The sequence below is a fragment of the Phacochoerus africanus genome, chromosome 7 (genome assembly GCF_016906955.1).
Source record: "Phacochoerus africanus isolate WHEZ1 chromosome 7, ROS_Pafr_v1, whole genome shotgun sequence".
Classification (NCBI taxonomy): Eukaryota; Metazoa; Chordata; class Mammalia; order Artiodactyla; family Suidae; genus Phacochoerus; species Phacochoerus africanus.
Window position 1 is genome coordinate 36,830,765 of NC_062550.1, and position 27,463 is coordinate 36,858,227.

A 27,463-nucleotide genomic window follows, 5' to 3' on the forward strand; every position below is an offset into this window, starting at 1 on the left:
TTGTGGGTCATGCACTTGGGGGCATGGATCTCTGCCCCTCCTATCCATCTCAAGGTGAGTCCAGGGTCTTCCTACTCCACCGTCATAGCCACACCTCTCCTCTATTATAATGATTTTTTTTTTGTCTTTTTGCCATTTCTTGGGCCGCTCCCGCAGCATATGTAAGTTCTCAGGCTAGGGGTCGAATCTGAGCTGAAGCCGCTGGCCTATGCCAGAGCCACAGCAACGTAGGATCCGAGCCACGTCTGCAACCTACCCCACAGCTCATGGCAATGCCAGATCCTTAACCCACTGAGCAAGGCCAGGGACGGAAGCCACAACCTCATGGTTCTTATTTGGATTTGTTAACCACTGAGCCACGACGGGAACTCCTATAATGAATTTTGTTAAAATAGAAATTATATTTGAATATCATCTATTTGTGGAATCAAAGGCACTAGACTGAATATGGTTGTTTTTTTTTTTGTGGGGGAAATGGCCATGTCTGCCCACTTTGGAAGTACACATGTTGAACAGCTTGGTCCATTTGGAAGGCTCCAAGGCATAAAATAAGACCAACTTGAGAGAATGATAATTCCAGTTTAGTAGAGCCATGAAAAGCTGAATAATTTAGCAGAGTCATGAATTTCTATTGTCTCCCTATCCTTTTCACTTGTGTTAACATATTTCAGGTTGGCTTAAGTGGTTTCTCAACAAGTGATAGTTCTGAACAGTCTGGAAGGGATATAGCTGGGGCATAGATGGGACTAGGGTTAGTTATCCTGCCACTTGTCAGCATGAAAAACCTTACTGTAATTGCCTATAACTTTTCTGTGTTATCCATGAAACTAAATTTTATGAGGCCAAGAACATTTTTGTGATTGTGATAGACACATAGGTGCTCAATAGGAGTTTATTGAATGAATCAAAGCACTGGGACTTGAATCTTGAAGGAGGCTGGGTTCCAAAGTCAAACCAGGGTGAGCTGTTGGCATCACTTAGATCTTTAATAAGTGTTTTAAAGATACCGATTGATGTTTTGGTCTAGAGGCTCATGACAGTAACCGCAAGTAGTCTGTAATGTATTATGAAAAAGTGGTAGTTGCATTTTCTGATTGTCTGGATTCTGAATTGGGTTTTTAGTATTTATAAAAAAATTATTAAAATTTTTTTCTTGAAAAAGTGCCATTTGTTTAAAAGTTTGTGGCCATATTTTCTACCATAAGCTGGCTTTCAACTATATGTGATGGGGAATTTTTGACATTTACAAATACTGCTTTAAAAAGATAAATATATAAAAGCATCAATACATTTAGAGGCTGCTCAGAAGTGCTGAATACGATAACAAATTGTAAAATGTACTGTTGACAGGAACTAGCAAAAACACAGAAAATAGAGCGATGGCAGTGTAAAGTGACAAGCAGTTGGGATACTCCCCATGTTTTCAGTAATTTATTAGGTAATGCATTTGAAACTATATTAAAATATTATTAGAATATTATTTCAGGTAAGAGAACCATAATTGATGGTTTTTAGGAGTGGTGATCCTAAAACATACTTGAATTATTATTACTCTTCTTCTAAAGCTCTCCTTTAAAGTTTCCTGTTTAAGGAGTTCCTGTTGTAGCTGGGTGGTAACGAACATGATCAGTATCCATGAGGATGCGGGTTTGATCCCAGGCCTCGCTCAGTGGGTTAAGGATCTAGCATTGCCATGAGCTGTGGTGTAGGTTGCAGACTCGGCTCGGATCCCACATTGCTGTGGCTCTGGCTAGGCCCGCGGCTACAGCTCCGATTTGACCCCTAGCCTGGGAACCTCCATACGCTGTGGGAGTGGCCCAAGAAATGACAAAAAGACCAAAAAAAAAAAAATTGAAAAAATCCTTTAGTAATTTATTTCACTGCTTGTTGGATATCATCTCAAATGTTTGACTTTTAGAGCCCTCTATGAAACAAGTGTTTTCTTTTCACCACTCTCTTCTCTCATCCTTTTTGCTGCAGCAAAGGTCATTTGCCTCCTGGCTCTACCGTGATTTCATTTTTATCCTCAGTTGAGTGGGATGGGCTAAATTCAAATAGCAGTTCTGGTACTTAACTTGCTTAGTGGTCTTACAACTAGAGACAATGTCTAGAGGCTGGGATGGCGTCTGGCGGGTAGGAAGGACTTCAGTTAAATGGCAGTTGTTTAATAATACTCTTCTTTCTTCCATTCATGACCATAAAACACTGAGCTAGATGTGAATTTTTCCACCCCTGTCCCATTTTTTTCCGAGTACTCTGTTCACAAATTCACTGCCATGTTGCTTTGTATCTTCTTTCCACAGCAGATTGTAATGTCATTTTGTGTTGCTTTCTTCTCCCAGGCTCTCCTATAATGAATGCGTTGTGTGCACAGTAGGCATGCAGTAAGGGATGCTGATTGGCAAGGAAGTCACTTATGGAGTTTTCTCCAATTTACAGGAGCAAAAGTCAGTTGTAAGAATTATCCTGAAAAATATTGTCCATGCCATAAATTATTTAAATGGTAAAAACATTCTAAGGCAACGGTGGTCTTTAAAAGTTGATAGGGTGTCAACTTGTGATAGAAAACTTTTCTTAAAAACAGAATATCCCTTTGTATTACAAATTACTTTTTTTTCACCTGTTCTCATTATCGTTTGTTTCTTTTTCAAGAGGCCTGTGAAAAGACCAAGTCTCTGTAGTTAAGCACTTCTTTAACCACCAGGTGGAAGCACCACACTGGGAATTCTGTGAAGGCGTCCCCTAATGGTAGGTAGTCTCCTAACAGTATATACACAATTCTCCCAGAGGATTAAATTACTGGGTGAGAAAGCAAAGAAATAATGAGAATTCTATTCTCAGTTATTAAAGGAAACACAAACTTCACATTTTGGTCTTGAAATCCTTCAGAGCATCATGAGACAAAAACACTGTGTAAAGATACTATGCTTTAGTGTGGAAGAAAATGTTCTTGATCAATTAGGAAAAATATTTTTGATGAACTGACCTGTTATTAACTATATTATTAACTATATTATTTTAGTATAAGCTTGAAATTTTAATGAGCATATTGGAAGGTGTAGCAGTTGGGTAAGCTGGTACTCTTAAAACTTGAGATTCCATTCTTTAAATCAGTTGCTTTTCTTTCATTATAAAAGTAGTAAATAGAAAATTTCAAAAACATAATAGGAAAAACAAAAACATCCTGTGATCCACAAAAATAGATTAACCCCTTTTACAGTTTTTTACTTTTTTTATCTATGTCTAATATTTTAAAATTTAGTTTATTTAAAAATCATATCTTGCTTTGGAGGGTCAGTAGGAAGTAATCAATGCTCCAAGGAACTGCAAATATCCAAGTCTAGCTACAATATACGAGGAAACACCTGCTAAAGGTGTTTCCGTATAATGAATTCTCTTGAAAAACTGCCCCCAATTTATTTTATAAATTGAAGTATCTGTCAATGTTAAGACATTGGTGCCTATAAATTACTCACTTCCTACTCAATCCTGTCTCAAACTATTATTTGCTTAGCATTGCTTCAGGGGGCAAACACTTGAGCCCAACCTCTCTGTCCCACGTTTAGAATTTTGCTATTAAGAGGTTGCATCTATGAGGGTTAGGGCTGTTAGTTTTCCAGTTCCTAAAGGAAGCAAATTATTCTGTGTTTAAAAAGCATTTTGAAATCAATAAGACATTATTTGGGATGAAAGACCCCCTCCTTATATCAGCACTTCCCAAATTGGAAATCTAGATAAGCAAATTCAAAGAAATGGTACTAGGCTAAATTAAGAAAATGGTTTCATGGCTGAGTCTGGGGAATCCACTTCTTTCCTGCATGATTTCTCAGACCCCCTCCCCTTTTTTTTAGGGCCGTACCCTCGGCACATGGAGTTTCCTGAATCAGAGCTACAGTTGCCAACCTATACCACAGCAACTTGGGATCTGAGCTGCATTTACCACCTATACCACAGCTCATGGCAATGCCGGATCCTTAACCTACTGAGCAAGGCCAGGGATCGACCCTGCATCCTCATGGATACTAGTTGGGTTCGTTAACCACTAAGCCACAATAGGAACTCCCTCTCAGACCCCTTCCTACATCAGTGTACACTGGGAGTTTTCCAAAGGTTGTGTGTGGTGTGTGTTTTGGTTTTTGTGCCAGTGGGCACACTTTTCATCCATCTTCTGCCCCATAGCACAAATTAATTTGGATGGGTATATATCATACCATATAAACTGTTCTGGAAGGACCATCTGGGCTTTGAAGAGTTATTGCAATATTATTGCCTCATAAAAGGCATTAAATTTGGTCTTTCCCAGACTCAATTTGGCGGTAATCAGTTCTTGCTGGTATGTGGACTTTGTACACTGCCATTACGATTTGTTTTTAAAGTAATGCCAATGGAGAGAAACAGCATTCACTGTTTATATGAATATTAATTCTTTATTGAGAATCAGAAATATTCTGATTTTACTGAATGACTGAATTCAGAGGTAGTCATGGCCTCTACCCCCCACAAAAACTTTATAGTCTTAGACACTTTAGGCATTTTAAGTTCTCATAGTACAAAAGAAAGTCACTGAGAAAACTTGTAAAATCAGTTTATGCAACATCTATAAAAGGCTGGTGAATAGTTCATACTCCAAAGTATGATAAGGTGGTTCGTGAGCAATACAGTACAGTATCTGTTTATCAGTGATACAATGTAAGGTTTACAATGAGGTTAGACTTTCCCCGAATTTCTACTTTAGGTGCTGTGAACTTTTTCTCTTTAACCACATCATCCTTCCCCTGCCTCCTGCCAAGCTAAATGTCATAAAATAGGCGACTGGATTATCACTGTGTAGAATATGAACATGTTTCTCAAAAAGCAACTTCCCCATTACAATAAGATAATATGCGACGCTCGTTTTTCTAGATTCCCTAAGAAAAGATTTTTCTTTTTTTTGTCTTTTGTCTTTTCAGGGCCGCACCAGTAGCATATGGAGGTTGCCAGGCTAGGGGTCTAATCGGAGCTACAGCTGCTGGCCTACACCACAGCCACAGCAACGCCAGATTCGAGCCGTGTCTGCGACCTACACCACAGTTCATGGCAATGCCGGATCCTTAACCCACTGAGCGAGGCCAGGGATCTAACCTGCAATCTCATGGTCTCTAGTCAGATTTGTTTCTGCTGTGCCACAATGGGAACTCCCCAGAAAAGATATTTCTAATCCAGTGCGAGATATTTTTACTTTCTAAAGGGAGAGCTAGCCTCTTTCATACATTTAAAGAAACTACAAATGCAAATTTGCTTCTGGAACAAAAATGCTGATTTCTTAGGCTTTAAGAAATATTGAGAAGAGGCTCTTTAACATTTGTGATACATCCAACAGCTCAAGTCTGTGGTAAATTAAGCACCAAAATCAACACTGACACTTATCTGCAGGGCCTTGACATTTCTCTAAAATACTCCCCACCATTTAAATTCATTTATGTTCACACTTATTATAATGTGAGGAGGTACATGAGAGAAAGCAGTGTTATTTCATGAATGTTTCCTTAAATATCATTAAATGAGCATTCCAGCTAGCCAGTATTTTAGTTTTTCAGCCAATTCTGCTTACTGGTCTCTAATAAGTTATATTATACTGCTGTCAAAATATGTGTGTCCCTTGAGTGTTAATAATCTTCCCTCCACCTGCTCAGGTACCCAAAACAGGCACCAGAGTGTGGCATCTTACTCCACTGCTAGTGACAGTCACAGCATCACAGTCAAGCAGAGACCTTCATTTCACAGGTAAGGAAACTGAACACAGGGTGGCTTGGCTCACAGGGCTCTTGCCGTCTCATGATCATTTTATTGCACATGCTATCTTTTCTCCTCTTTCGAAAACCTTTGCCATGTTAGTGTCTCCGTAAAAGGAGTTATACCTGAACTTAGAACCTAAGGAGCATAATCACCAGCCTAAGAGGGTGGACCACAGTAGGAAAGGTGTTACGCAGGGAGATCTGGGGACCTGGTCCCCCTGTCGTCAGAATGCCATGGTCATTTCTCCTCTTGAACACGTCACGTGATGAGTGGAGGGCATGACTGGATTCCACCAGACCAAATCCTTGAGACAAACTTCCCTTTTAAGCACAGAATTGTAGCTGCAAAATAAGTACCCCAAACCTGCTCTGAACTAAATTCATGTTTGGTTTACATTCAGATTGGAAATTAAATTGTTTTGCTTGTCACTAAATGGTTTTAAGCTTGATTCTGATAAAAAATTCTGATTTTAAAACTATTTCCTTAAGAAATTTACATGAAGGCTTATGAGGAACCAAATCAAATTTTGGTTCGTGTGCCTCTCTTCAAAATTCACTGTCTTAGAAAAGGAAAAGTTAGAATGTCTGATTGAAAATTGTTTAGCACTTGATGGTAAGTTGAGTTTTATACACTTTTATCTGATATACCAAAATAATTTTCTGTAACATATTTATACTTTCAACCATATAATTATTGCTTATTTAAATAAAAATGATCAAGATACTCAGGTTATTACCAGATTTAAAAGAAGGCTATACATTTTGCTTATATTAACATGTATGATTTTGTGCATGCAGAATAAACCTGGCACAGGAGTAGCTCCTAAATGCCCATGTATCACCAAGCATGTACCAAACCCACTATCGTTTTTCCAGATGCTACAGAACTTTCAATTTAAAGAGCCAAGGCAACTCACTTTCCATGAGTAATACATAGCATTCAGAAATTTGCTTACCAGTGTTGCTATTTTTTTTCTGTTTGATACCCTCTCACCCCTCACCAAGTTTTACACATAATGTTTTAAGAGTAGCAGGTTTCTGGATATCTTTATTCATTTGTTCAGGTCTCACCATGTGCTAGGAACTGAGGATAGTAAGTTTTTCAAATAAATTAAATAGACCTTGGTTTCAGAGACCTCACACTCTACCAGAGGAACTCACACATGGAAGCAGACAATCATAATACAGTGTTATAAATGCCAAAACAGAGGGTCCCTGTTTAATTTGGGGAACAGAGAGGCAGGGCCCCCAGACTGACCAGGAGGGGGTGAAACTGAGTGGAATGGGACAGTGGTCAGCAAACGTTTCCTAGGGGAGTTGATACCTGAACTGAATTTTAAAAGGAGGAGTGGGAAAGAAAAGGTAGTGGGTCAGGATGGCATTTCTTTTTTTTCTTTTTCTTTTTCTTTTTTTTTTTGTCTTTTTAGGGCCACACCCATGGCATATGGAAGTTTCCAGGCTAGGGGTCCAATTGGAGCTGTAGCCACCGGACTACATCACAGCCACAGAAACTCAGGATCCGAGCTATGTCTGCAACCTACACCACAGCTCATGGCAATGCTGGATCTTTAACCCACTGAGTGAGGCCAGGGATCGAACCCATGTCCTCATGGATGCTAGTCAGGTTCATTAACCGTGGAGCGACAAGGGGAACTCCAGGATGGCATTTCTTACACAGAGGAACACAGCATGTTATGTGTGTAGGAACTACAAAGAGTTGATTGTTGATTTTTGTTTTAAATAGGTCCTTTTCCCCAGAGCTGTGTGGAGGTGGGATTTGAAGAGAAGGAGGCTGGGAGCAAAAGACCAGTAAGGCTGTTGGCTGTGGTGCAGGTGAGCTATGATGGCCCAAACCTGGCAATGTTAGTAGCCACGCGAGAGGGCAGAATCAATCAACATGCACAAATACCATCAGTCTATAGTGAGTGAAGACATGGAATGGAGGAGGAGGAGGAGGTGGAGTTATCACGGGTGACTCCCGGGCTTCTAGTTTGGTGCTCTCAGTATGAGAAAGAGAATGCAGGAGGAAGAGCAACTCTGGGGAGAAAAGTATGTTCAGTTTTCAACATGTTGAGTTTGAGGCATCAATGGGTCACGTCCACATAGATACATCCAGTGGAGAGTCAGACCTGAGTCTGGAGCTCAGGCATTTGGAGGTCGTTGACATAACCAAAGACTGTGTCACCAGTTGCAGAAAGGCAGGGACCCTAACTTAATTGATCTATTATTTGGGGGCTCTGTAGACAAATTTATCATCCCATCAGATCCATATATTCTTGGACCACTGAGATATGGTTGCCTGTTTTTTTCTTATATTTTCTTAAAACATTGGCAAACCTTAATATTCCCAGTCCTATCATCACTTGTCCTTGCACTGAAAATTATATATGGCACCATCTTGTCACATGTAGCACACATGACAAGGTCTTGTATGTAGTAGGTGATCAGTAAATGTTCATCTTCATTGCTTATATTCATTTGGCTCTCTGTATACAAAATTAGTTCCTTGTTCCTTCTTTTTTTTTTTTTTTCTTGCAGGAACTTCTTTTTTGCTTCTCAAGTTTAACTTCTCACAAATTTCTAAGAATACTTCAAGATTAAGTGTAAGTGGGTGGTATTTGATGGGTAGATGTCTTCCATCAAGACTAAATCATTCCTTCCATTATCACCATACGTGGCTTGTTGCAGGTTTTAGAAACAACCATTTCTCTTCTTAGGGAAGGACTGTGGCATTTAACCAGTCGAGGTGTCCCACAGAGGGAGTAAGAGTTGCAGCAACCTGGCTTGAGTAATCCCTGATTCCAGGTGGTGATGGGGGTTGAGTTTCACATTTTGTTTTATTTGAACAATATGTGAAAAAGAGTCACTAAAAATAAGAACAGACTGGGCTTTGTTGCAACTGAGTGGCCTTGCAAATCTCTGTAAAGAGGAATCATAGGACATAAAGGATTTGATTCTGGGATATGATCCAATTGCCCTCTGAATGGAAGTAAAATATCCTTTTTAAGAGCACTGAAGTTCTGGGATTTGGGGGGAATAGTCACCTTTGTGAGATGTGGGTTGTGTCCAGGGACGGTAACCTGAGAGGAAACAAGAAACAGTTATCTGAGTGACTTCAGATGTTTTGTAGTGCCAACACTGAAAACACTGTTATCCACCACTAAAATGCAGCCCTTATCAAACACATGTGACAATCTGCCATCTCCCAGGCTAGTAACAGCTTCGGTCTTGCTCGCTGAGTGAGTTATCCAATGCCTATGATGTGGACGACAGTTGTTAATGCTGCTGCTGAGAACTGCAGAGTGAAATAAAGACGGTTCCCTTATCTGAGATGTAAGTCAGAAGCTGGAAGCAATAGGCTGATTTCTGCCAGCATTGTTTTCATGGAGAGCAAAGGTAAAGAGTTGACTGTTTTTCTTTGTTCCAAATCTGTGCTTAACATCCTGACTTGGTATCAAGATTATTTATAAGTGGAATTCTTTGCTTGATTTATTCCATTTTCCTTGCAGCTGATCTGAGTGTGTAAGTTTACTGCTTCCGTATGAAGCTTTGATTTTACCTGGTTTTGTCCATATGAGTCTGAGAATCGTCAGCTAGATTTATCTTTTAGGTGGACAAAAAGATCAGGAAAAAGATACGACAAACGCTAAATTAACTATAGATTATATCCACTGAGAAATGCTTTTCTTACATATAGTAGAGAGGGAAATGAATGGGGCCTACGACTTACATAACCACTAACTGGCATGTATTTTAGCCACTCATTTCAGCTTCCAGAGTCTTACCTTCCTTTCTTGTCCTAGAACTTGGAACTAAAGCCAACATGTGCTGTGTTAGTCTAACTGGAAATGAACCATTCATAATGTTATTCTATAAAGATGTGGCTTATTTGTGGGACTGCATAAAAATAATGTAGATTCACTACAAGGAAAATGCTTTTTTTTTCATAGAATGGAAATGTCAAAGTAGATGACAGGAAAATAAAGGGCCTTTTTAAGCAGAGATTCAGAGTGAGTTGAGGTCTTTCCAGCTCTATTCATCTCCTCAGTAGGAGACATGCTCAGGAAAAGGATTAGTTATCAATGCTTCTCACTCAAAGTGCTGGGGACCTGGGGGCTAACCTCTGGAGCAGGGGATTTTAATCCTATGGAGTTTTATAAACTGAAAAGCCTGTCTTTTTTTTTTTTTTTTGTCTTTTTGCTATTTCTTGGGCCGCTCCTGTGGTATATGGAGGTTCCCAGGCTAGGGGTCGAATCGGAGCTGTAGCCACCAGCCTACGCCAGAGCCACAGCAACGGGGGATCTGAGCCGCATCTGCAACCTACACCAGAGCTCACGGCAACGCCGGATCCTTAACCCACTGAGCAAGGGCAGGGACCAAACCCGCAACCTCATGGTTCCTAGTCGGATTCGTTAACCACTGAGCCACAACGGGAACTCCAAGAGCCTGTCTTTTATTATGTCCTAAAAGATGAAAGAATGAACTATGAAGCCACTTTTCACTGCAGAATAAATGACCACCTTCTCTCAGGAGTAGCTCTGTATGACTCACTAAGCAAACTAGGAGAATCTTGACATTGTTAGAGAAAGTCACACCCAAGAGGAAGAGGCACAATATGGCCAGATAAATCAGGTACTTATTCATTTAGTTCATTCACATAAACACACTCAGGCTCAAACTAGTCACTGCCTCCTTAGCGAAATAAATGACTCAGAGACATGCGTCTTACATAGAATTTAGGGAGTTCCCTGGTGGCCCAGTGGTTAAGGATCTGGTTCACTGCTGTGGCACAGGTTTGATCCCTGACCCAGGAACTCCCACATGCCTCGAGTGCAGCCAAAAAACAAAACAAAACAAAAACCTTAAATAGAATTAAACCTGGAATTTTACTTGCATTGATTAGAAGATACCATCATTTGCTTAAGAAAGAGCTACAAAATATGTCTATCACTTAATACAGTGGTAAACTTTGTGGATCAAATTTTATTTGGATTAAGTTTTATTTCTAATGAGTTCTAAATTACTTGTGTCACAATTTTTTTGGTTTTTGTTTTTTAGGGCTGCACCCACAGCATATGGAAGTTCCCAGGCTAGAGGTCTATGGGGTCGAAATGGAGCTGCAAATGCCTGGCTATGCCATAGCCACAGCAACTCAGGATCCAAGCCACATCTGTGACCTACACCACAGCTCATTGCAATGCCAGATCCTTTCACCCACTGAGCAAGGCCAGGGATTGAACCTGCATCCTCATGGATACTAGTCAGGTTCATTACCACTGAGCCACTATGGGAACTCCCCAATCTTTTTTTTTTTTGTCTTTTTGCTTTTTCTAGGGCCACTCCCACGGCATAAGGAGGTTCCCAGACTAGGGGTCAAATTGGAGCTGTAGCCGCTGGCCTATGCCAGAGCCACAGCAACACGGGATCCGAGCCACGCCTGCAACCTACACCACAGCTCACGGCAACGCCGGGTCCCTAACCCACTGAGCAAGGGCAGGGATCGAACCCGCAACCTCATGGTTCCTAGTTGGATTCGTTAACCACTGTGCCACGATGGGAACTCCCCCAATCTATTTTTTAATAGTAGAAATTATGTTTCATGGAACAGCCATTAAAATGGTATTCCATGAAGCTTGGAAATATTTTGGCTACATTGTTTGTTTATTCTTACTATTAATATGGTTTGTTTCATTTTTTATTATAAAAGGTATCACCAAAAATGGTATTTGGCTTCTATCAAAAGTTAATTGCCAGCTGGGAAAAAGCATGATTTTGGGGGTTCAGTCCTATTATTGCCATCTCACCTACTTCCTGCCAAATCCAAGTCTGATGTTGATCCATTCTTCTGTCCCGAGGTATCTACTTTTGGCCTTTCCAGGTTTATTTTAGATTCTTCCTGTGTGAGTAAGTATTGTTAATTCTATAATACTTTAATAACAATAATTGCATTGCATACTCACCTCTATTACATAGGACCCAGGCAAGAGAAGGAGGTAATACTCTCCAAATTTGTTGGTTCTGTAAGGGCAAATATGTTTTCTGTCTTGGACTTCTACAATTACATTGGGTAAGGGAGTCTCATTCTGATCAAACACTTGACCCTTTACACCTGCAAGACAAAAAGAGAATAAAATGTTAATATATTTTATGGGCTATTAAAATTCTTATAATCAATTAAGAAAAATATGTCTAATATTTATTAGCTGTTTTAAGTTAAGGTGTTTTAGAGGGATGGTAAAATTAGAAAAAGTGGAGGAGTTTCCGTCGTGGCTCAGTGGTTAACGAATCCGACTGGGAACCATGAGGTTGCAGGTTCGTTCCCTGCCTTGCTCAGTGGGTTAAGGGTCCGGCATTTCCGTGAGCTATGATGTAGGTTGCAGACGTGGCTCGGTTCCTGCGTTGCTGTGGCTCTGGCGTAGGCCGGCGGCTATAGCTCCAATTAGACCCCTAGCCTGGGAAACTCCATATGCCGCTGGAGTGGCTTAAGAAAAGGCAAAAAGACAGAGAAAAAGAAAAAATGGAGATGAAATATAATATATTAGTTTCAGGTGTAAAAATATTTAATATCATATATATGTATTATGAAATAGTAAGAGTACGCCCAGTTAATATAGTTACAATTTTTTTTCTTGTGATGAAAACTTTTAAGATTAACTCTTAGCAAATTTAAAGTATATAATACAGTATTATGAACCATACTTACCATGCTGTACATTATATCCCCAGGACTTATTGATTTTATAACTGGAAGTTTGTACTTTTTGACCACCTTCACCTGTTTTACCCCACCCTCTGCCTCTGGGCAACTACCAATTTATTTGGTCTCTGATTTCGGGTTTTTTTTTTTTTTGGCTACATCCATGTCATGTGGAAGTTCCTGGGCCAGGGATCAGTCCTGTGCCACAACAGTGACAATCCTGGATCTTTAACCACTAGGCCACCAGGGAACTTCTTTTTAAAATTTATTATTTATTACTATAATTATTTTGCCTCAGGGCTGCACCTGTGGCATATGGAAGTTCCCAGGCTAGGCATCAGATTGGAGCTGCAGCTGCTGGCTTACACCACAACCACAGCACCATGGGGATCTGAGCCGCGTCTGTGACCTGCACCACAGCTCACAGCAACATTGAATCCTTAACACAGGGTGAGACCAGGGATCGAACCTGCATCCTCATAGATACTAGTCAGGTTTATAAATAGTTGGAGAGTGTTTCAGTTGGCTCTTGGATGTGTGTTAAATTAGAGGATTCTTCATCAGGCTGAAGTTTTCAGACAAGCAAATAGGCCTCTTTCATAGAAAGACTGAGCACTTTATAGTCAGATGCCTCAGCACTGGGCCCTGAGGGTAGCCAGGTAAGTCTGCGAGAGTCCTTTAGGTACTGTCTCTCAGTTTGCTATAGCCTTGTGGGTCTCATGGATACAAGCCCTGTCTCTTTCAAAGCTAGATGTTTTGTAGGCTTGTCTCTTAGGTGCAGGTCTTAAAAGTTGGGGTGCCAGATGTGGGATTCAAACATTTTCTTCTCAGGGAGCATCTTGGAGTTGTGTGTTCCTCCTTGATTGTGGGTTGCTATACCAGAGATGGGTTTATGGCAAGATTGTGTCTCAGCCTCTCCCACCTGCTTCAATGTAGGTTTTTTCTTGTTTACCTGATGTATAGAAGTTGCTCAGGTAATTTTTAGGTTTCTTGCCTAGATAATTGTTCAATACACAGTTCTGGTGTGTCTGTGGGAAAAGGCGACTTCAGGACTCTCCTATGTCGCCATCTTGAATCAGAACTTGGCAAACTTATCTTTCGTATAAATCAGATTGGTAGCTTGACTGTATTTTAAATTATAAGTTAAATTTGTTGGTGGTTGTTGAAAAAATTCCATTTATAGCACATATTATCAAAATGAGAGAACATAGATGACAATCTAAATCTATTCCTATCATTTCCAAGTTCTTTATTCAGTCACCAAACTGTATTGCACATCATCATAGGTAGGTGCCATAAAGTCCTAAACAAAGCTCAAAAGTGCTGATGCATTGGAGATGGGGTTAAGATGGAGGAGCAGAAGTATTGGAACTCACCTTCTCTCATGAAAAAAACAAAATTACAATCAATTGCTAAACAACCACAAACAAGAGACTGAAAACTACCAAAAAAGATACCCTACACCAAAAGGCAAAGAGAAGGCCCCATTGAGATGGTAAGAGGGATAATTATGCTGTTATAAGCAACCCCATACCCATTGGGTGGGCAGCTCACAGACTGGGAAGTAACTGTATTGCAGAGGCTCACCCATGGGAGTGAGAGTTCTGAGCCCCACCTCAGGTTCCCATGCCTGAGGTCTGGCATTGGGAGGAGGAGTCCCTGGAGCATTTGGCATTGAGAGCCAATGGGCCTTGTGCACAGGAGCTCCATGGGACTGGTGGAAAGTCTGCTCTTGAAATGTGCACACAGACTTTCATGTGCACTAGGTCCCAGGGCAAAGCAGAGACTCCATAGGAATCTGGATCAGACCTGCTTGCAGACCTTGGAGGATCTACTGGGAAAATAGGGGGCTTTGGAGGAAAAGGTCTCAGGAATAATCATCAGCATGAACTCCTCTGGAGGTGGCCATTTTAGAAAAACCTGGCCCCATCCATCAGGGCTGAGAAGCCTCAGGCCAAACAAAAAACTGGGTGGGATCACAGCCCCACCCATCAGCACACAGGCTGCCTAAAGACACCCCCCTATCCCTGCAGGCATAGAGCCACCTCTAATCACATCCAGAGACACAATTCCCCATCCATCAGGGTGATAAGAATCAGCTCCACCTACCAGTGGGCAGGCACCAGTCCCTCCCATCAGGAAGTCTGCAGCAAGCCCCTGTGCCAACTTCAGCCACAAGACATCAGAAGCAAGAGAGGCTACAACCTATTGCCTGCAAAAAGGAGACCACGCAAAAATAATCTACGCAAAATGAAGAAGCAGAGAAGTATGACTCAGACAAAGGAACAAGAAAAAACCCCCAGGAAAACAGCTAAGTGATCTGGAGATTACTGACCTCCATGAAAAAACTTTAATGATACTAAAGATGATTCAAAATCTTAGAAATAAACTGGAGGCAAAGATTGATAAATTACAAGAAACACTGAACAAAGAAATAGAAGATTTAAAGATTAAGCAAGCAGAGATGCAAAATACAATAGCTAAAATTAAAAAACTCACTAGAAGGAACTGATAGCAGAATACAGGAGGCAGAAGAATGAATAGGTGAGGTGGAAGGCAGACCAGTGGAAATTACTGACGTGGAACAGAAAAGAAAAAGGAATGAGGTTGAAAAGAAATGAAGACAGACTAAGAGAACTCTGGGACAGCTTTAAATGTACCAACATCTGTATTATAGGGGTGCTAGAGGAGAAAAGAGAGAAAGGGCCAGAGAAAATACTTGAAGAGATAACAGGCAAGAACTTCCCTAACATGGGAAAGGGATCACTCACTCAAATCCAGGAAGCATGACAAATACTATACAAAATAAACCCAAGGAAGGACACCCCGAGACAAATACTAATCAAACTCACCAAAATTAAAAAGAAAATATTGAAAGCCACTAGGGAAAAGAAACAAATAACATACAGGGGAACCCAGTAAGGTTATTGGCTGATTTTTCAGCAGAAGCTTTGCAGGCTAGAAGGAAGTTGCATGATACACTTAAAGTGATGAAAGGAAAAAACCTCCAACCAAGATTATTCTACCCAGCAAGGCTCTCATTCAGATTTGAAGGAGAAATCAAAAGCTTTACAGACAAGCAAGAGCTAAGAGAATTCAGCACCATTAAACCAGCTTTACATCAAATACTAAAGGAACTTCTCTAGGTGAAAAAGACCACAACTAGAAACAAAAATATTACAAATGACAAGGCTCAGTGGTAAAGGCATACATATAGTAAAGGTAGGAAGTGAGAAGAGGAGGGTACAAATGCAGGATACTGGAGATACACTTGCAATTAAGAGACCAACAACTAAAAATAATCTTGACATATATAGATTTCTCTATCAAACCAAAAACTACAATATATACACACACAAATCACCTCATGGTAACCCCAAACCAAAAATCTACAATAGATACACACACAAATAAGAAAAAGCAATCCAAACACAACACTAAAGATAGTTATCAGGAGTTCCTGTTGTGGCAGGAAACAAATCCATGAGGATGTGGGTTTGATCCCTGGCCTTGCTCAATGGGTTGGGGAATCTGGCATTGTCATGAGCTGTGGTGTATGTGGCAGATGGGGCTTAGATCTGGTGTTGCTGTGGCTGTGACACAGGCCAGCAGCTGTAGCTCTGATTTGACCCCTGCCCTGGGAACTTGCATATGCTTCCTGGTGTGGCCTGAAAAAGAAAAAAAAAAAAAGATAGTTATCAAACCACAAGGGAAGAAAAAAGACCAACAAAAACAAATGGAAAACAGTTAATAAAATGGCAATGAGAACATACATATCAATAATTACCTTAAATGTAAATTGACTAAATGCCCCAACCAAAAGGGCTGAATGGATACAAAACCAAGACCCATATACATACTGTCTTCAAGAGACCTACTTCAGTTCTAGAGACACATACAATCTAGAGAGGATGGAGGAAAATATTCCATGCAAATGGAAATCATAAGAAAGTTGGAGTAGCAATACTTATATTAGACAAAATAGACCATAAAATAAAGAATGTTATAAAAGTCAAAGAAGGACGTTACATAATGATCAAAAGATCAATACAAGAAGATATAACAACTGTAAATATATATGCACCCAACACAGGATCATCTCAATATATAAGGCAACTGCTAACAACCTTAAAAGGAGAAATTGACAATAATAGCAGGGGATTTTAACACACCACTTACAGCAATGGACAGATTATCCAGACAGAAAATCAACAAGGAAACACAGGCCTTATGATTAGATACAGTAAACCAGATGGACTTAATAGATATTTATAGAATATTCAGTCCAAAAGCAGCAGAATACACATTCGTCTCAAGTGCACATGGAGCATTCTCTAGGATAGATCACATTCTGGGCCACAAATCAAGTCTCAGTAAATTTAAGCAAATTGAAATCATATCAAGTATCTTTTCTGAACACAAGGCTATAAGACTAGAAATCAACAAGGAAAAAACTGCAAAAAACACAAACACATGGAGACTAAACATCATGCTAAACAACCAATGGATCACTGAAGAAATCAAAGAGGAAATTAAAAAATACCTAGAAGCAAATGACAACAAGGACACAACAGTCCAAAATCTATGGGATGCAGCAAAAGCAATTCTAAGAGGAAAGTTTATAGCAACACAAGCCTACCTCAGGAAACAAGAAAAATCTCAAATAAACAACTTAACTTTACACCTAAAGCAACTAGAGAAACAAGAACAGACAAAACCCAAAGTTAGTAAAAGGAAAGAAATAAAGAGCCGAGCAGAAATAAATGAAATAGAAATGAAGACAACCACAGAAAAGATCAATGAAGTGAAAAGCTGTTTCTTTGAAAAGATAAACAAAATTGATAAATCCTTAAACCAGACTCATCAAGAAAAAAAAAAAAAAAAAGAGAGGCCTTGGAGGAGTTCCCGTTTTGGCACAGTGGTTAACGAGTCTGACTAGGAACCATGAGGTTGCAGGTTCGATCCCTAGCCTTGCTCAGTGGGTTAAGGATCCAGCGTTGCTCTGAGATGTGGTGTAGGTTGCAGATGCGGCTCGGATCCCACGTTGCTGCAGCTGTGGCATAGGCTGGTGGCTGCAGCTCCAATTCAACCCCTAGCCTGGGATCCTCCATATGCTGTAGGAGTGGCCCTAGATAAAGCAAAAAGACAAAAAAAAAAAAAAAGAGAGAGAGAGAGAGAGAGAGGCCTCAAAATCAATAAAATTAGAAATGAAAAAGGAGAAGTTAGAACAGACATCACAGAAACACAAAGGATCATAAGAGACTACTACAAGCAACTATATGCCAATAAAATGTACAACCTAGAAGAAATGGAAAAATTTTTAGAAAAGTACAATCTTCAATCTTCTAAGACTAAACCAAGAAGAAATAGAAAAGATGAAAGACCAACCACAAGTACTGAAATTGAAACTGTGAATAAAAAACTTCCAACAGACAAAAATCCAGGAACAGATGGCTTCACAGGCAAATTCTATTAAAATTTTAGCAAAAGCTAACACCTATCCTTTAGAAACTATTCTAGAAAACTGCAGAGGAAGGAACATTTCCAAACCCATTCTATAAGGCCACCAGCACCCTGATACCAAAACCAGACAAAGATACCACCAAATAAGAAAATTACAGGTCAATATCACTGATGAACATGGATGCAAAAATCCTCAACAAAATACTAGCAAACTGAATCCATTGATACATTAAAAGGATTGTACACCATGATCAAGTGGGATTTATCCCAGGGATGCAAGGACTTTTCAATATCTGCAAATCAATAAGTGTAATACAGTAAATTAACAAACTGAAGAATAAAAACCATATGATTCTCTCAATTGATGCAGAAAAAGCCTTTGACAAAATCCACCACCCGTTTCTGATAAAAATCCTCCAGGAAGTGGGTATAGAGGGAACCAACCTCAGCATAATAAAGGTCATATATGACAAACCCAGAGCTAACATCATTCTCAATGGTGAAAAGCTGAAAGAATTCCTGCTGCAATCAGGAACAAGACAAGGATGTCCACACTTGCCACTACTATTGAACACAGTTTTAGAAGTCCTAGCCACAACAATCAGAGAAGAAAAATAAATAAAAGGAATCCAAATTGGAAAGGAAGAAGTAAAACTATCACTGTTTGCAGGTGACATGTTACTGTACCTAGAAAAATCCTAAAGATGCTACTAGAAAACTGTTAGAGCTCAAATGAATTTGGTAAAGTTGAAACATACAAAATTAATACACAGAAATCAACTGCATTTCTATATACTAACAATGAAAGATCAGAAAGAGAAACGAGGGAAACAATCCCATTTACCATCACATCAAGAAAAAAAAATCTAGAATGAATCTACTTAAAGAGACAAAAGACCTGTACTCTGAAAACTATAAGATGCTGATGAAACAAATAAAAGATGACACAAACAGATGGAAAGATATATCATGCTCTTGGACTGGAAAAACCAGTATTATCAAAATGACTACTGCCCAAGGCAATCTACAGATTCAATGCAATCCCTGTCAAATTACCAATGATATTTTTCACAGAACTAAAACAAAAGTTTGTTAGTTTGTCCATACTTTAAAGTTTGTTTGGAAGCACAAAAGACCCAGAATAGCCAAAGCCATCCTGAGAAAGAAAAATGGAGCTGAAAGAAGCAGGCTCCCTAACTTCAGACTTTATTACAAAGCTACAGTCATCAAAACAGTATGGTACTGGCACAAAGACAGAAATATAGATCAGTGGAACAGGATAGAAAGCCCAGAATTAAACCCACACACCTACAGCCAACTAATCTATGACAAAGGAGGCAAGAATATACAATGGAGAAAAGAGAGCCTGTTCAGTAAGTGGTGCTGGGAAAACTGGACAGCTACATGTAAAAGAATGAAATTAGAACACTCCCTAACACCATACACAAAAATAAACTCAAAATGGATTAAATACTTAAATATAAGACCAGATATTATAAAACTCCCAGAGGAAAACATAGGCCAAACACTCTCTGACGTAAACCACGGCATCATCTTCTCAGATCCACCTCTTAGAGTAATGACAAAAAAACCAAAAATAAACAAATGGGACCTAATTAAACTGAAAAGTTTCTGTACCGAAAAGGAAATCCTAAACAAAACAAAAAAAACAACCCACAGAATGGGAGAAAATATTTTCAAATGAAGTGACTGACAAGGGATTAATCTCCAAAATTTATAAACACCTCCTACAGCTCAATACCAAAAAAACAACACCATCAAAAAATAGGCAGAAGATATAAACAGGTAATTCTCCAAAGAAGACATGTGGATGGCCAAAAAACATGAAAATATGTTCAACATCACTCATTATTAGAGAAATGCAAATCAAAACTACTTTGAGGAGTTCCCGTCGTGGCGCAGTGGTTAAGGAATCCGACTAGGAACCATGAGGTTGCGGGTTCGATCCCTGCCCTTGCTCAGTGGGTTAACGATCCGGCGTTGCCGTGAGCTGTGGTGTAGGTCGCAGACGCAGCTCGGATCATGCATTGCTGTGGCCCTGGTGTAGGCTGGCAGCTACAGCTCCGATTCAACCCCTAGCCTGGGAACCTCCATATGCCGAGGGAGCAGCCCAAGAAATAGCAACAACAACAACAAAAAGACAAAACAAACAAACAAACAAACAAACAAACAAAAAAACCTACTTTGAGGTACCACCTTACACCGGCCAGAATGGTCATCATCAAAAAGTCTGCAAACAGTAAATGCTAGAGAGGGTGTGGAGAAAAAGGAATGCTCTTATGCTGTTGGTGGGAACGTAAATTGGTGCAACCACTGTGGAAAACAGTATGGAGAGTCCTCAAAAAACTAAAAATAGAATTACCATATGATCCAGGAATTCTCACGGTGGCTCAGTGGAAATGAACCCAACTAGTATCCATGAGGATGCAGGTTCAATCCCTGGTCCTGCTCAGTGGGTTAAGGATCCGGGATTGCTGTGAGCTTCGGTGTAGATCACAGGTGTTCTCGGATCTGGTGTTGCTGTGTCTGTGGCGTAGACCTGCTGTTGCAGCTCCAATTAGATCCCTAGCTTGGGAACTTCCATATGCTGCACTTGCAGCCCTAAAGAAGAAAAAAAAAAAAAAAAGAATTACATGATCCAGCAATCCCATTCTTGGGCATCTATCTAGAAAAAAACCACGACTTGAAAAGACACATGTACCCCAATGTTCATTGATGCACTACATTCAATAGCTAAGACATGGAAGCAACCTAAATGTCCATTGACAGGAATGGATAAAGAAAATGTGGTATGTATATATAGTGGAATATTACTCAGCCATAAAAAGTAATGAAATAATGGAGTGTGCAGTAATGTGAATGGACATAGAAATTATCATCCTATGTGAAGTTAGACAATGAGACACAAATATCATATGCTATCACTTATATGTGGAATCTAAAAAAAGGATATTTGCAAAACAGAAACAGACTTTGAAAAATTTATAGTTACCAAAGGAGACAGGTTGTAGGGAGAGGGATGGACTGAGGTTTTGGGATTGAAATGTTCTAAAATTAGGTTGTGATGATGGTTGTACAAGTATAAATATAATACAATTCACTGAATTAAAAAATGCTAATATGTTAATGTATAGTAAAATACTTATCTATGCAAGGGACTCAATAGTTTTGTCTCATGGTCAGGCAACTACGTGGGAAGCAAAATTATAATCCCAGGGTTGCTTGGAAGCATGGAATCGATTGAAGGAATCTTATTATTTCTTTCTTTCTTTTTTTGTCTTTTCTAGGGCTACACCCGCAGCATATGGAGGTTCCCAGGCTAGGGGTCGAATCGGAGCTGTAGCTGCCGGCCTACGCCAGAGCCACAGCAACGCGGGATCTGAGCCGTGTCTACAACCTACACCACAGCTCATGGCGATGCAGGATCCTTAACCCACTGAGCAAGGCCAGGGATCAAACCCGCAACCTCACGGTTCCTAGTCGGATTCATTAACCACTGCGCCACCAAGGGGACTCCGGAATCTTATTATTTCTAATAACAGGAGCAAATATTTAGTGAGCAGTTAGTATATTTTGGGCTCTATTCTAAGTGCTTTATGTGCATTTTCTCAGTAACGCATCACATTCACTATGAGGCAGGCAATATTATTATCACAATTTTACTGATGAGGGAATTAAGGTTTTGGAAATTTTTTTTTGGCCACAGCCACAGAACACAGAAGTTTCCAGGCCAGATATCAAACCCCAGCCACAGCAGTGACAGCGCTGAGTCCTTAACTGCTAGATCATGAGAGAACTCCGAGGGTTTGGATTACTAAATAATCCAAGCTCACACAACCAATGAAGTGGTACAGCCTGGCTGTAAATCCATACCTACCCTGAACCCGACACCACACCCCTCACCTCAACATTTCAGGAATACAGTTAATATTCCTGTTAATACAGACTACTCTCGTTTTATTTTAAATCGTATTTTCCCACTCCAGTTTGTTCACTTCAGTCACAAGTCACAGTGTCTTAATGACAAAGGTGAGAAAAAAGAGCCCTTAATGAAAAAAGGACCCTGAACTATCCCCAAACAGTTATACTTGGGAATTATTTATTATGACAAAAAAAAAGAGGTACATATTAAATAGTGTCCTTTAGAAAAGGTTAAAATAAAATGTAAAAGTTTTGACATTTACCAACAAAATTTTTACCTGGAACATTAAGCAAACTTCTATCTGTCCCAAGTTGCTTTTTACTTTTTACTGTTTTTTGTTTTTTTTTTTTTGTTTTTTTGGCCACACCCACAGCATGTGGAAGTTCCCCAGGCCAGGGATCAAACCCATGCCACGGCAGTGACATTGCCAGTTCCAGGGAACTCCACTTTTTTCTAATTCTTTTTTTCTTTCTTTTTTTTGGTCTTTTTTTGCCTTTTTCTAGGGCCGCTTCCCGCGGCATAAGGAGGTTCCCAGGCTAGGGGTCTAATCGGAGCTGTAGCCGCTGGCCTATGCCAGGAGCCACAGCAACGCAGGATCCGAGCCGTGTCTGCGACCTATACCACAGCTCATGGCAACGCCGGATCCTTAACCCACTGAGCAAGGCCAGGGATCGAACCCGCAACCTCATGGTTCCTAGTCGGATTCGTTAACCACTGCACCACGATGGGAACTCCAGTGACATTCTTTTTTGAAGAGATATTTCCGTTATGTCCTTCTTAGGAAGTCCTTTGATACATTAGAATCCCAGCTCCCAAATTACTAAACATTCCCAAGCCTCAATTTCATCACCTATAAAATGCGGATAATAAGTACACCTTCCAGGATGGTTGTAAAGATCAAATTGCAAGTAATCAAACAGGAGGCTCAACAAATAAAACTCCTTTCTTATTTTTTCTTTTTATGGCCACACCCATGGCATATGGAAGTTCCCGGGCTAGTGGCAGAATCAGAGCTGTAGTTGCAGCCCTATACCACAGCTGCAGCAACACCAGACCCAAGGCACATCCTCAACCTACACCATGGCTTATGGCAACGCCAGATCCTTAACCCACTGAGTGAGGCCAGGGATCAAACCTGCATCCTCATGGAGACTACTTCAGATTCTTAAACCACTGAGCCACAACAGGAGCTCCCAATCCCTTTCTTAATCCTTCTCTTTCTTCTTCTTCTTCTTTTTTGCTTTTTAGGGCCGCATGTGCAGCATATGGAGGTTCCCAGGCTAGGGGTCTAATCGGAGCTACAGCTGCCCAGCTGCGCCACAGCCACAGCAACGTCAAATCCTAACCATGTCTGCAACCTACCCCGCAGCTCACAGCAGCGCCGGATCCTTAACCCACTGAGCAAGGCCAGGGATCGAACCCGCAACCTCATGGTTCCTAGTCGGATTCGTTAACCACTGAGCCACAATGGGAATTCCCTCTTCTTATTTGAATAGGAAAAATGATACAAAGGAATAGAAAGACTATAGCTATTTAAGTTTGAAGTTGAGACAGGAATACTGGGTAAGCTGCTGGGCTCTCAATTCAACTTTGTCCCACAGGGGCAAGAATATGTGAAAGAAAAAGCTATTTTTATTTTCTCCTTCCTTCGGTCTCTGAAATAGCTTATAGTCTTCTTTCCACTTAGAAAGTCTGTGTGTCTGAGCAAGAGAGCTTGTGGTCGGGGTGGTACATGTGCTGGCATCTTTTGTATTTTCCACTGTCTTCTTCGAAGCCAACCAAATCAAACAAAACCAAACCCAAACTCATAAAAAAATAAGATACCTTGGAAATTGGCTTTACCCCATCCTTTGACATCTAAGATACTGCTGAAATAAGATTAGGGATGCTAAGGAGGCAGAAGACATCAAGGAAAAAAATGTGACAGTACCTTAAAAATAAGTCAGCAAACAGTAATCAAAACTGTGGCCTTGGCACAAAAACAGACATATAGATCAATGGAACAGAACAGCTTAGAAATAAACCCACAGAGCCATGGTCAATTAATCCTCAACAAAGGAAGCACAAACATACAATGGGGAAAAGGCAGTCTCTTCAGCAAGTGGTGTTGAGAAAGCTGGACAGACACATGCAAATCAATGAAGTTAGAACAACCAGGCACAAAAATAAACTCAAAATGGCTTAAAGACTTAAATACAAGATATGACGCCATAAAACCTCTAGAAAAGAACATAGGTAAAACATTCTCTGACATAAATCACAACAGTGTTTTCTTAGGTCATTCTCCTAAGGCAATAGAAATGAATGCAAAAATAAAAAAAAATAGGACTTATCAAACTTACGAGCATTTGTAAACAAAACGGAAAGAAAACCTAGTGGAATGGGAGAAAACATTTGCAAATTATGTGCCCAACAAGGACTTAAGTTTCCAAAATATACAAACAGCTCATACAACTCAGTAACAAGAAAACTAAACAACCCAATTTAAAAATGGGCAGAAGACTTAAATAGACATTTCTCCAAAGACATACAGATGGCCAGTAGGCACGTGAAAAGATGTTCAACATCGCTAATTATTAGAGAAATGCAAATAAAAACTGCAATGAGGTACCACCTAATACCAGTCAGAATGGCCATCTTTAAAAAGTCTACAAATTACAAATGCTGGAGAGGGTGTGGAGAAAGGGGTACCCTACACTGTTGTAAAGGTAAGTTGGTGCAGCCACTACGGAGAATAAAATGGAGATTCCTCAAAAAGCTAAAAATAGAGGTGCCATATGATCCAGCCATATGATCCAACAAAACTATAATTCAAAAAGATAACATGCACCCCTATGTTCAGAGCAGGAACTATTCGTACCAGCCAAGACATGATTGAAAGAACTTCAATGTCCATTGCCAGAGGAATGGATAAGAAGATAGAGTACATACAAACCATGGGGTACTAGAAAAGCCACAGAAATGAGGCAATAATGTCATTGGTAGCAACATGGATGGACCTAGAGTCTCTTACTAAGTCAGTCAGAAAGAGAAAGACAAATACCACATGATATCACTTATATGTGGAACCTAAAAATATGACACGAACTTATTTATGAAACAGAAACAGACTCACCGACATTGAGAACAGACTTGTGATTGCCAGAGGGGAGGTAGGATAGGGGAGAGATGGACTGGGAGTTTATGATTAGCAGATGCAAACTACTATATACATAGGATGGATAAACAAAAAGGTCCTACTACATAGCACAGGGAATATATTCAATATCCTCTGATAAACCATAATGGGAAAGAATATGAAAAAGAATGTGTGTACACATACACAAGGTGTGTATGTTTCAATATATATTTGAATCATTTTGTTGTACAGCATAAATTAATACATTATAAATCAACTATACTTCAATTAAAAAAAGCAAATTCCTTCTTGGCTGGAAGTGGTTGTTACACTTTAACAGAACAGATTTGATTTTTTTTTGACAGTCTATCAACAGTGCTTTTGGATGGCCTTAGGCACCCACACAAGACCCCTATAATCATGTGTCACAACTGAAAAAAGACTTCAAGGGACCTGTAGCTTGCCTATCCTCAAATATAGGAAAAGGAAGAGTAATTTGGATCGAGGTTAATTGCAAATGAAATGTCTTCACATTCCGGTTTGACTCTCATTCTGTGTCCTCTAAAGACCGAAAGATTTGTTTCCATATGGCCCTTCCCCAAACCTAGAGACAGTTCTTTAAGCTGGGGATGTCTGAATATCACACTGTGACTGAACAATCCCAGACTATGCTTAAATATGAATTTTCTATTAGAGGATAACCGCATACCACTAACCAAATGAAAGCTGTCTTTGGATCTTATATGTCTTTTCAATATTCTGTTCAGGCACCACCAATTTTTCCACTTAGAGGAAAGTGATTGTTTTACCAGAAGAGATGCTTTATTTCTATATGCTGGAAAAAAAAAAAAGAAAAGAAAAGAAAAGAAAAAAGACCAGTAGATCCAAAGAGATGCAGAGACAGCCAGCACCATTATATCAGGATAACAAAAAGCAGAATTTTGAAAAAGCTCAGGTAATAAAGCAGGATGCCATCTGAGAGGTAAATTCTGTGCACACATCTGGAAATGAGGAGGAGAAAGTTAGAGCTCTCCTTCCCTTGGACATGGATCAAGCTCCAAGGATGAAAAGCCTGTGCTGGGTAAGAACTGGCCACAGGGCAGAGTCTGAGCTGGTGGGAGGCTGTTCCCTCCCATGTACCCACTTAATGATCACAGCTGCCACTGACTTTGGACCTGATGACAGATGCTAGTCTGTCTCTCACAGGCTTGTGGAACTCGGCATATACCAGATTCTCTCAGGCCTGGGCTGCTTAGGTTTCTGGGGGCGGTGGGCCCTCCCCCAAACCTCTGGGTTCAGATCTGCTTTGAGGATCTCAGGGGAGAGGACAGAAGCAGGCCCTATCAGGTCCTGTTCATCTCTGCAGGACAAGCAGGACATTCCAGTCCCTAGAATTCAGACTTGCCTTAATGCCTGTCTCAGCCTCACACCAACCCAAGCCTGGGCAACCCTCTAAGCATGACAACACAGCAGCAGGGGCCTGAGTTTAGATCGAGGTTGGCAGTGAGCTTTCATGGAAAGAGTGACCCCATCAGAGCTTTAGAACAAGCTCGGGTGAGGCAGGGCAGCGCCTATCACTCCCAGCTATCAGCTGGCTCAAACTGGCTGAGACAAATGGGTTGCAAACTTTCACACAGGGGCAGGTGGCAGAGCAGCTTAGGCCTGACCAGCCTCCTTCCCTCTAGGCCAGGCAGGAGGCCTTTCCTTACCAGACAAGGGAGGCAAGAGCCTTTGACCCACCTGGAAATCTCAGAGACCGTCTTAGTATCTGAGCAAGTGGTGAAACTGAACCAATGAAGGCAATGCAGTTTGACAAACATCACTCATTTTCTTAAACCAGAGCAGCGGTAAAAAGATATTTGCTCTCATTATCCACAATCAGAGATGCTCTCTGGCTTCCTACTGGGCACCAGCATGGAGAGAACCTTTCTACCAAGTAACAGTAACCACACTGTGTCAGTGTTTTGAAACTGGGTTTCATTATTCAAGTAAGAAACTAAAGAAAACCCTGTCTTAAACCACTAGAGGGCAGTGTTGATGTGTTAACATCTTTTTTTTTTTTTTTTTTTTTTAAAGTGAGCTGTGCACAGCTGATTATAGGGACAGGAAGACAGATGCTCTTTATAAAATCTATTTAAATGGACTTGTAAGCCCTTCAAATTAATAACAATAATTTTGCTGTAACTTCTATGTTATTTAACAAATTATAAAGCCCCTTGACTGCACTATTACGTCAGCAACATATTTCAGAGCCCACCTTAATTCAGTGCTTAGTAAATAACCTTTCCAGCTAGACTGAAATTCTGATGATAGCCGTGCAGTTCATGGAATGTTTTTCGAGTTCAGTTCCACTCCCATGCTGATGCTCCCGAGGGAGGAATTTTAAGAAAGAACGGAGTACACACTAAAGGATCGATATAGGTAGAAATGCATTAGAAGTAGAGCTGTGCCTCATGAGGAAAATCAAG

The 27,463-nt window shown here is 40.3% G+C and overlaps 1 protein-coding gene across 1 annotated transcript in view; it reads right to left on the reverse strand.

Moving 5' to 3' along the window:
- Positions 1-4,400: 4,400 nt before the first annotated feature.
- The window catches only part of CPM (carboxypeptidase M), a 97,419-nt gene continuing 74,356 nt past the window's right edge, over positions 4,401-27,463 (reverse strand). Inside the window, exons 8-9 of the mRNA XM_047787168.1 lie at positions 11,735-11,883; positions 4,401-8,854 (exon numbers count right to left, since the gene is read on the reverse strand). Of these exons, the coding sequence (XP_047643124.1) occupies positions 8,612-8,854; positions 11,735-11,883 (392 nt within the window). The 3' untranslated portion in view covers positions 4,401-8,611. The remainder of the gene's footprint in view (positions 8,855-11,734; positions 11,884-27,463) is intronic.